Source organism: Cervus elaphus, chromosome 24 (assembly GCF_910594005.1).
Source record: "Cervus elaphus chromosome 24, mCerEla1.1, whole genome shotgun sequence".
Lineage (NCBI taxonomy): Eukaryota > Metazoa > Chordata > Mammalia > Artiodactyla > Cervidae > Cervus > Cervus elaphus.
In genome coordinates this window covers 27,106,426-27,117,088 of record NC_057838.1, presented here as the reverse complement: position 1 = coordinate 27,117,088, position 10,663 = coordinate 27,106,426, and the positions used below count along the sequence as shown (strand labels likewise).

The 10,663-nt window shown below is 53.6% G+C and overlaps 1 protein-coding gene across 2 annotated transcripts in view; it reads right to left on the bottom strand.

Moving 5' to 3' along the window:
* Positions 1-8,316: 8,316 nt before the first annotated feature.
* The window catches only part of VIPR1 (vasoactive intestinal peptide receptor 1), a 31,400-nt gene continuing 29,053 nt past the window's right edge, over positions 8,317-10,663 (bottom strand). For both annotated transcript variants that reach the window (XM_043886670.1, XM_043886671.1), the window contains exons 12-13: positions 10,413-10,454; positions 8,317-9,738 (exon numbers count right to left, since the gene is read on the bottom strand). In XM_043886670.1, coding sequence (XP_043742605.1) covers positions 9,547-9,738; positions 10,413-10,454 — 234 coding nt within the window. In that variant the 3' untranslated portion in view covers positions 8,317-9,546. The remainder of the gene's footprint in view (positions 9,739-10,412; positions 10,455-10,663) is intronic.

The window sequence follows — 10,663 nt, the reverse complement described above, 5'->3', positions numbered from 1 at the left end:
AGATGTTTAAAATCATTAGAAATACAGAAAAATACCTATTTAAACAATTGTAAGGTATCGCTTTATGCCTATGCGTTTGGCAAAACTTAGAAAGCTGGGTGGCACCACATATTGGAGCAAGTTGAGGGGATGTGGGACTTCATGTATGGCCAGTGTGAAGAGCTGTGCTATTGTTATAGGCTGGACTGCGTTCTCCTCAAATTCATATGTCAAAGTCCTAACCTCCAGTGCCTCAAAATGTGGCTGTATTTGGTGATAGGGTCTTTTTAAAAATATGGATCATTTAAAAATATTTATTGAATTTGTTACAATATTGCTTCAGTTTTGTTTTTTTTTTTGGGGGGGGGGGCGGATCTTAGCTCCCTCACCAGCGATTGAACCCAACCCCCTTGCATTGGTAAGGGGAGCCTTAACTACTGGACCACCAGGGAAGTGACATGGTCTTTACAAAGGTAATTAAGGTTAAAAAAAAAAAAGATCATATGAAGAGGGCTCAAATAGTTAAAAGTAGAGATTAGGACACAGATATGTACCGAGGGGAGACCCCAGGAGAGCACAGTGAGGAGGTGCTCTTCTATAAGCCAAGAAGGAACCAGCCCTATGGGTCACCTTGACCTCCAACTACTGGCCTTCACAAATGTGAAAAAATACATTTCTGTTCTTTCATCCACCCAGCCTGTGGCACTTTGTTCTGGCGGTCCTAGAAAACTGATACAGCTGCCTACCCAAATTTAGTGCACCTGCACCGTATGCTGTGGAAACTTCAATTCTAGTTCTCTGTCCCTGGGAAATTCTTACACAGATCCTTAAGGGGACACGTATGAAGAGAAATGTTTACTGAAGCATTATTTCCGTTGGCAGAAAGCAACCGGTGTGTCTGCTGTGAGGGATAAATCATGCAGGCTTGCTGTGGGGCAGTGGGCGGGAGGCAGAAGAGCCAGATTTAGATGTAGCTGCATGGATACATCTTCAGAATGTAGCACAGAGTAAAAAAAATGACATTTATACAAATTAGAAACATATGTGCACAAAATGATGCCATATTTCCTAAGAATATACTCCCAAAGATACATGTCAAATTCATCTGAATGGCCGCCTATAAGGAGTCAGAAGTTTGGGAGTTAGGTAAATACAGAAGACCTAAGAGACACGGGTTCGATCCCTGGGTTGGGAAAATCCCTTGGAGGAGGGGACGGCAACCCACTCCAGTATTCCTGCCTGGAGAATGTCCATGGACAGAGGAGCCTGTCCCCTGACAGGAGGACTGTAGAGAGCTATAGTCCCTGGAGTCGCAAAGAGTCGGACATGACTGAAGCGACTTAGTACGCATAGAGAAAATAAGGAATTAAAAAAAAACCAACAACCAAAAAACAACAACAAAAAAAGAGGACTGGCTAGAGTCAGCAGTTAGGTCTGAGAGCCCTGGAAGGACCAGGGGGACTACGTTGCCCCTGGAGATCTTTCCAGGGTACCCTGGCCTGACTGGACTTGACAGGTTGGCAGGGCCTGCCTCTGGGTGCTCCGAAGACCCATGTGCTCCTGGAGTGTTTCAGCCTTCTGGGCTCCACTGGGGAACTTGAGCCAAGCCCAGGGGTTGTAATGGGTGGGGATGGTTTCTGGGACCCATGGGGGCAGGGGGAGGGGACAGAACAGAGAGGAGGGGTTGCAGAGAGGGAACGCAGGTGGGTGGGAGCTGACTCTGGCCACCGGGGACCCTCTCCTTCTTAGATTCAGGCCGTCTGACCAAGAGTTTCCTGGCCGAGGTTCTTTCCCACAGGAGGCACTCCGCTGAAAGGCTCTCTCGGGGACAAAGAGCACACAGCTGCAGGGGACAGAGGTGCACCCAAGGCAAGTCTCCCTCCCACCCCATAAATAGCCTGTCCTGGCTCCGGGGCCGGCAGAGTGAGCCCTGGGGAAGTGAAACTGGAGGGGGCTGGGGCTGGGAGGCAAGGAGGGGACCAGCACCGTGCCTGCCCTGAGGGGTTGTTCCAGGCACATTTTCTGAGGCCCCAGGGATGGGAGCGAGGGCTGAAAGCAAGGAACGCAGGGCCAGAACAAGGATGCACTTTCCCACAGGGCTGTCCAACGGCACTCAGGGAGGTCGTGAGCACCCCACCATGAAGGTGCGCAAGCAGAGGTGAGATGACAAGATGGGACCTTGGAACATGCCGTCCCCATCTCAAAGACACTGTCTCGTTCGGGGCAGCTGGTGTCCGCGGGGACATCGGCCTGTCTCCCGGCACGCCTCTTGTCGTGTCCAGCCCACGGGGTGAGCCAGTCGCCAGTTGCAGGAAATAGCCTGTGCCAGCGCCCATTTGAAGAGTAAATATTAGTCTTTTCAAGAGCGGCCTGTTCTCTGTCACTTGGCATGGAAGGCACTGAACCGGTGTTGGGTGTTGGGGTGCGGTTGCCTCTTGGCCCCCACACCCAGATGGAACCTCTGGACCAGGTTACTGCCACAGTGAAGCTCCAAGGAACAACTCTCCCTGTGTCCGAGCAGGTATCCCCTCCCAGTGACCATGCGAGCTGTGGGCACTGGAGCCCCTGTTTAGGGGAGGTTCCGACGGCACTGAGGCCCCAAGGCCCAGGATGTAGCTGTCACATACTGTCAGGGCTGCTGCTGCGCAGGCAGAGGACTGGATCTTTTGACCTGGACCTCAAAGTCTCTGGGCCCCAGTTCTGACATATATGGTTTAAAATCCTCTGATGACCAGGAAAGGGAAACTGCCTGTCACTGAGCCACCCTTTGGGGGTGCCCTCATCCAACCACCCCAATCAACGGAGCACCCCTCCCCCAAGCCCTTCTTGCCTTCTTTATTCTATAATTTTCCTCTCTTATTTATTGACTCCTCCATCGGAGGCTCAGCTCTGTGAGCACAGGACCTCTGCCTTGGTCTCTGCTTGGAACAGTGCACACGGCGAGAGCTCAGTCGCTATTTGCTGAGTGAACAGAATGACGTTAATACTGTGAAAATAATAAACCGGTATCATTCTTGTGCCCTGAGCCCTGAAATCGCACTCCTTTGAAGCCCTTCCACCATGACAACCAGGGAAGGGGTGGGGATGGGTGAAGCCACCTCTGGGAGCAGGGAGGATGTGGGGAGGCGAGGATGGAGGGAAGGGAGGATGAGGGGCTGAGGATGGGGGGAGGATTGGGGCGGGGGAGGAAAACCCAGCTTCAGCTGGTGAGTGGTGGGAAGGGGAGGGGACATATCTCTCAGATGCTTGTGTAGGTTTCATTCTCTGGGATGAAACCGCGAAGGGAAAGGAATTGAAAACTGAAGCTAAAGGAGGGTGTGTTCCCCTCTGCACTGGAAGACAGCCTCCCCCCACCCCCCACCAGGCAGCCTGTGGCTCTCAGGTGGCCCTGCTGGGTAAAAACGGTGGAGCTACAGATTTGAAGGCAAGAAGGTCAGAGTAGACACCTTCCCTCAAGCCTCCTTCCACTCCCAGAGGCCTGGAAGGTTCCAGAAGTTCCTCTGCTCCATGAGGCACGGGGAAGGTGGCTGAGTGGGGACCTGGTGGGCCTGTCTCAGCACTGCCGGGCCCAGTGCTGAGATGAGAGCAGCTCATCTCCAGGGTGGGAATGGAGGGATGGCTGGGGCTGGAGGGGTCTGAGGAGCCAGAGTGAATTGAGATGGGGCCTAGAGCCGAGAGAACAGGCTGGGAGCTCATGAGCCACCATGAATGTCCACCGAGACCTTAGAAGACTCTAGCCTAGTTTTGTGCCAGGCTCCTTTCTCTCCTGCCACAAGGCCACCTGTATTGGGCTCTGCCTCGTGTCTTCTTCACCTACCTCTGCCAGCTCCTGCAGGAAAGACGGGACTAACCCCACCTCAGCTGTCCCACACAGCTCTTGCTTTCTGCCCCAGGGCCTCCGGAGTCATTGTGGGACAACTGCAGGCATCCGCATACACTCAGTCCCGCCCTGCCCAGCAGTGTGAGGGTGTTGCCACGGGCACACCCACTCCTTGGAGGGTCCCCGTGGACACGAGTTCCCATTGGCAAAGTGGTGACCAGCTCAATAACCCCCCTTGATTTTTGGCTCTCTCGGTTTCCCTGCATCAAATTTCTCTGTTCCGTGTTCCTGGTTCCTGGTCACGGGCTCTGATTTCTGAGGACTCAGGCCGCAAAGTCACCTGAGCCTCTGTGCTAGAAACGGCCCCCTGGAACTAGGTGTCCCCTCCCTGGCCCCCTCCACTTTTCCCTGGGTTGCAGGGGCTAGAAGGCCCGGACCCCCTGACTGCAGAGAATTCAGATGCAGGTTAGAGGGATGCTCTTTGGGAGAGAGTGGAAGGCAGAAGGGGAGTGGGGGCTTCCCTTCCTGTGGCGTGGCAGCTGCTGGGTGGGATCTGGCAGATGTGAGTTTTTGCCGCAACAGCGCGCTGTGTTTCACTTCCTTGTCACCAGTTTAATGGATGTGCAACTCGGACACTGACAATAATTTCCTTCAAGGTAGCAGCTGGGGTGGTGTGACCATGAAGCTAGGTGTGCCCTAGTTTCCATTCTTCCAAACTTTTATACGTTTACTTTCCTACTTTCAATCTCTTTCTGGGACTTCCCTTGTGGTCGAGTGGCTAAGACTGTGCTCTTAATGCAGGGGAATCTGGGTTCAGTCCCAGGGAACAAGATCCCAAATGCCACAACCAAGACCTGGTACAACCAAGTAAATAAATAAATGATAAATGTTTAAAATCTCTTTTTGCAGAGAGACTTAGAGTGTTTTCTAGATCTGACCACTGATCCATCACTGGTTTGGTTTCCTCTCCTCTACCATCTACCACACCCCCAGGCTCAGATAGAGGGAATACAGAAGGCCATACACTTACCCAAAGAGGTGTCCAAAAGGAGACTGAGAGTCAGATTCTGTTGGTTGCCTACTCAATAGCTATCTTCCTTTATCAGATCAATCCTTATTCCTTATTAGATCAACTTGCCTCTGAAAGCCTGGTCTCTCTTAAAGCCAGGGCTTGCGTGTGTGACCTAGTCCTGGCCAAGGAGCCTGAAGAGAGTATATAGAAAGTAGGTTCTGGGATAGTTTATTTTCCTGACAAAAAGAGGCACACAGGAAGCACTCTCCTCCCTGCCAGTGAATGGGGTCCTGTGAGAATGTGATGCTTGGAGCAACAGCAACCATCTTGCAATCAAGAGGCAATAAGTCTGAGGACAAAAGTCAACACATTGAGGATGGTAGAGTGGACAGGTAGGAAACACCGAGGTCTAAGTTGACATTTATTGAGCCTCTGAATTAATCTTGGAGCTCCCTACTTCTAGTGGGCGTCACCCTGACAGGACTCCTTCCCTCTGCGCTACATAGAGACTGGCTCAGAACTCTTCAAAGTTTTTTTTCCAAGCCAATATGCTGATCTCAGAGACACTGGGACCTCTGGGAGCTGGGCTGGGACTATGGTGAGGCAAGTGAGGCACTGTTTTTGGATGCAAAACTTAAGGGGGTTGCAAAAAACTCAGTGGTAATCAGGATAAGTATTTTAATACAATATTTTTTAAAAAATAAAAACTAGGGACTTCCCTGGTGGTCCAGTGGCTAAGACTCTGAGCTCCCAGTGCAGGAGGCCCAGGTTCGACCCCTGGTCAGGGAGCTAGATCCCACATGCTACAACTAAGACCCAGAGCAGCCAAATAAATAAATAAATAAAATTTAAAAAAAAAAAAACAAAAACAAACAAAAAAAACTAATGTCAAAGCACAAAATGAACAAAAAAAATTAATCAAGATTTTGAAATAAAGACAATAAAGATTCAGGGTCACCAATTAGGTCTGGTTTTAGGTTTCTGTACAGGGGGAAATGGCAACCCACTCCAGTATTCTTGCCTAGAGAATCGCATGGACAGAGGAGCCTGCCGGGCCATGGTCCATGGGGTCGCAGAGAGTTGGACACAACTAAAGTGACTGAGCACTCACGCACAGGGCAATCCCAGTGAATCTGACCTATGACAATTCACAGAATGAGGCAGGGTTCTGGGGCTGAGAGAATGGAGTTCAAGGCTGGGCTACAACTGATGACTTACTGGCGATCCCAAGCACGTCCCTTCCCTCCTCTCTGGATTTCATCTGTCCTTCCTGGAGGCTGGGGCATTGCCTGGATGGCCTCCTGACCCATCTTCCTCATCCCCCCACGGCCTGCAGAGGGTTCTGTCCCTTTTTCTGGGAGGCTGCGTCTCCCAGGCCATCGACTCCTGGCTATTAATATCTCAGCCATCCCTGGCCTGATCGGGGTGTTTAATGGCTGCCAGCTGTGGCTCCGGCCCCCCTCCCCCGGGAGAGATAAGAGCAGTTCCTGTTCCCACATGGAGGGAACAGAAAGGAGCGGTGGCGGGGGGGTTGTCATTGCCCGCTAAAACAGGCCCTGGGCAAGTGATGGGAACTGAGGTACTGATACCAGCTCTTCACTCCAACCACCCCCGCCAGCCAGATGGAGGTGCCTGGGGATATAGACTCCCCGTGCCCACCCCCGGGGGCTGCTCTGGTCTCCCTACCTCCTGCCTGGGCTCTGTCCCCTTAGGTCAGGTTCCAACAGTCTTGGGTCTTCTCCCCAGGTACCCCACAGACCTTACTTCAGCATGTTCCAAACCAGTTCCTCCTCACCTAATGGACTGGCAGCTTTTCCTTGTTCCGCCCCTGGGGTCCTTCTCAGCAGTCAGAGTGGCCTGCCCCAAACCCACCCTCATCCCTGTGGCTTCATTTAAGAAGCCCCCACTGAATTCCTGCTGCAAAGAGCCCCCCATACTTGCTTCCTTGGATTCAGGTGACTCTGGCACCTCTTCTGCTCCCTTGGGATCTGGCGACTCCTTCCTAGTCCTCGGGAAGTACCCCTCACCTGGAAGATGCTCCTTATCCATCCTACTGGCAGACTGGTCACCCTCCTTGGGCAGCCTGTCCCCTGGAGTGGCAGGAGTCGCCCACATGGTGGTAGTCTGTGCCAGGATGGTGGTGGGGAGGGGCTACTTGTCCTTGTCTTCCCAGAGTGAGCCCACCTGAGTGAACTGGGCTTTGCCCTTAGGGTCTGGGGCCAGATGTGGTCAAGGGCCAGGGCCTCGCCTGCAGGCCACCAGAGGTCTGGTTCTACCTGGGGTCACAGCTGGGTCTGCGGCTGGAAGCACTGTCACAAGGGCTTGGTTGGAGGGCCCATCCTGGGTCTCCTTCATCCCAAGCTGTCCCTGGGGTCATTAATCCTATGTCTTCACCACCTCCTCTCTCTCTTGAATCTCATTCTGAAATGGATCTGAGGAGAGAGGCCTGACCTCTCTGTCACCTGGCCTTCTGGGGAGGGGCCTCCACTCAGGTATTTGGGTCCCTAAGGCCAACCTTGATGAAGTCCTCGAGGCACCCACCAGGTGGCGATAGAGATGAGCTGGTCTGGTCTGACTGCCCAGAAAGGCCTGAGAGGTACTGGCAAGCTGGAGGAAAGAGGGGGTGCAGGAGAAATTCTGCTCGTGGTCACCCCCATTCTACTCCCAGTTCATACACAGCCTGGGACATCTGCTCATGACCTCTGCTGGCAAGGAATCATGTCTCAACTTCTCTGCATTCCTGAATGCCCCTCAACCCCTGGCAGGAGCCGGGAGTTGTCGGGGTGGCAGGGCCCCACCTCTGTCTTTTTATTTTTTTGTCCCTGTCTTGGGTCTCTCTCTCTTTCCACCCTCCTGGATGATAACTCTGCTTCTCTCCCCAGATATGACTCACTAATGGTGGGATTTTAGGCAGAGTGGAGAATGGGCCAGGACCAGCAGAAAGTTCACAGGAAGGGGAACCCAAGGAGGTCAACTGGAGCAATGACTTTGAATCCATCCCTCGCTGACCGGCACCATCTTCTTTGCCCTGCAGCCTCTGTGTTTAAACCTATTAGAGGTATTGTCTGTTTTGGGGACACTTATTCTGTCCTCCGCCACCTGGACAATGGTAACACGGTCACCTCATGACCTGGGTGCTCCTTGGCTGTCGGTGCCCAGACATAACCATTTCTGGGGCTGCGGACAGCTCCGTCAGCTGTTTTGCATAGTTCCAAGAATAGCACTGTCTCTTGTTGGTTGGATTTTGAGGGCAGGGGGACACAACAAGGACGGGATATAACTTCACCACACTCAGAGAAGAGAGGGTCCCACTGAGCAATATGTGAGCTGAAAGCCCTTAGAACTGTGTGTTCCTCACACGGAAGCCAGAGGGGTGGTGGCGTCTGACTTCAGTGACGACTTTGGCCAGCCCTCCTTGGAATGGGGGCTGGGGGGATGGCCACGAGTTGGAAGCTGGTCCCCATTTTACCCCACATGGGAACACCAACCACCAGGAAAGCCAGGCTAATCCAACCCAGTGTTTATTGTTGCACAAGCCTGTTTGTAGTCCCAAGGGGATCTTCTGGCTGGGGCGTGGATAGCAAGCCGTGTGGCCACAGGGGTGCAGGGAAGATACAGGCTGTGACAACCCCCAGGCTCTTGTCCAGAGGATACACGGGCCAGAGGACTCCTCAGCCACACTCCGGGGAGAATGGGAATGGGGTTCGGGGATGGTGCTAATAACAATACCAGTGGTGATACAAATAAGCAAGAGGATTCAGCTGGTTACAATATATAAAAGGCAGCAGTTAAGAGTCTGTGCTTTCACTTTCCCATCAGCAAGATCTGAGTTCAAATCCTGTCTGTGTGACAAGGTGAGGTACCTGCTCTGGGTGAGGCTCACTGTGATAGTGCCCACCTTGCAGAGTTGCTGTGAGGATGAAGGGGCCTGTGAGCATCCATCATCTCTGAGCCTGGTGCTAATAGTTGGCACATAAGTGGGCAGCTCCCAGAGCTGGTGAGGATCGGTAGGGCTGGAGGTAATCTCTTGGAATTGGTCCAGCCATCCCGGGGCAGCTCCATCCTAGCAGGGATTATGGAGATAGCTGCCCTCCCCAAACTAAAAACTCCTTGTTTACAACCGCACCTGCTGGAGGCAGAAAAACTCATTCACTGCGAAGAGCTGGCAGCTATGAGGAGGCACTGAGGGAGGGGACTGCATGTTTGGAGAGATGCCTGAATGGTGATGCCTAACCCAAAAGAACCTGATGTCAACGGTGGAACTTCAGGCACTGTCCAGGTGGTGGTGGCAGGTGACCTTTCAGGGCAGTACCCTTGTCGCCTGAGATAACAGCACATTCCCAAATGCACTGTCTGGGGATAGGCGGTGGCCTTTCTCCGATGGGTCGGGTGGGTCGCGTGAGCTACCCAGGGTGGAATCAGGCGAGAGTATGCAGATTTCTTGCCCTCAATTGGCGGAGGAAGTCTTTGGGGGCGGAGTCTGAAGACAGCTTCACCCCACGTCTTCCAGGTAGGAGCTTCCAGTGTTCCTCCATCTATGTACCCTCGTCTGTCCAGGCAGGAGCAAAGGCAGCGTTCTCCAGGGACTGCCGGACAGTGATCTGGGGGCCCGGGGAAGCCTCCTGAGCTCAGGGCTGGGGCTGACCTCGCCCGAGAGGTCTCTGCCCCCGGAGCCGCGCGGGGTGGCGGGCAGTGCCGGCGAGAGGTGCCGCCCAGCCGCCTGGGCACCTGGCGGTCAGACCAGGGAGACTTCGGCCTGGAAGCTGGAGGAGCGGCCTGCACCAGGGCTGACGCGGGTCAGCATGGAGACCTGCGTGCTGCACGTGGCCCCGTTGCTGCCTGCGGATGGGTGCTGGTATTTGGGGTCCCAACCCAAGACGCCCTGCAGGTGCCAGCGCCGCCACTTCCGCCGCAGCTCTGCCTGCACCTGGGAGAAGGAGAATGGTCAGGCCCGCCCCAAGGAAGCCTCCCGCCATGCTGACTGGGCTGCAGTCCATCTAGGATGCGGAGGCAGGCAGTCATATCCTCTTGAGGAGTCTAATGTGAGGGGCCAGATGCTACTTTGGGCGCTGCAGAGATGGGACCTCCTTGGAGCCAGGCCAAATCAAGCCATTGGAGTTGGGGGAGGTGGGAGCCAGAGAGGATCAGAGAATGCAGTCTAGGCAGGGAGTGGGATGCTGCAGGGGGTGGGTGGCGGTACTCTAGTCTCCAGATCCTTGCCCTCTAAATCACTGAACTCATCCAAGTAGATTTTTGTGCTTTGTAACCGGGCTCCACAGTGACTCAACCTTGCTGCCTCCACCCATCCCCGCTCACACTGCACATAGCCACCCAACACAGCACTTCTCACACTCTTCTCTCACGAATCACAAGAATCCCCGGAGATTTTCTTCAAAGCAGATTCAAAGTCAGCAAGTCCGGGGTTGTCCCAGAAATCAGCATTTTAAGCAAGGTCCTAGGTGCCATCACTGACGTACTAGTCTGAGGACCACCTTTGGCATAGCAAGGTTTGACCCGTCTCTGCTCCACGCATCAGGGTTTTTGAACCCTGAGGCTACCAGACTTCTGTTCCCTGGCCCCCAGGGTCTGGGAGGGGCTTACCTCACCATTCAGGAAGCAGTAGAGGATGGCCACCACGAAACCCTAGGGAGGAAGGGAGCAGAAGTGAGGTAGACAGACTCGGAGAGCCCCAAGCCCTGCCCCACCCATGTTCCCTTGGATAATCAAAGGGCTAAACGTAGAGTAGGTGCTTAGTAGATACTTATTACAGTGAAAAGATTGTCATCTACGGGCAAGAGGCCAAGGACCCAGGAGAATCCCCTCCCTTAAAGCCCAGAGAAGAATGCAGCCTT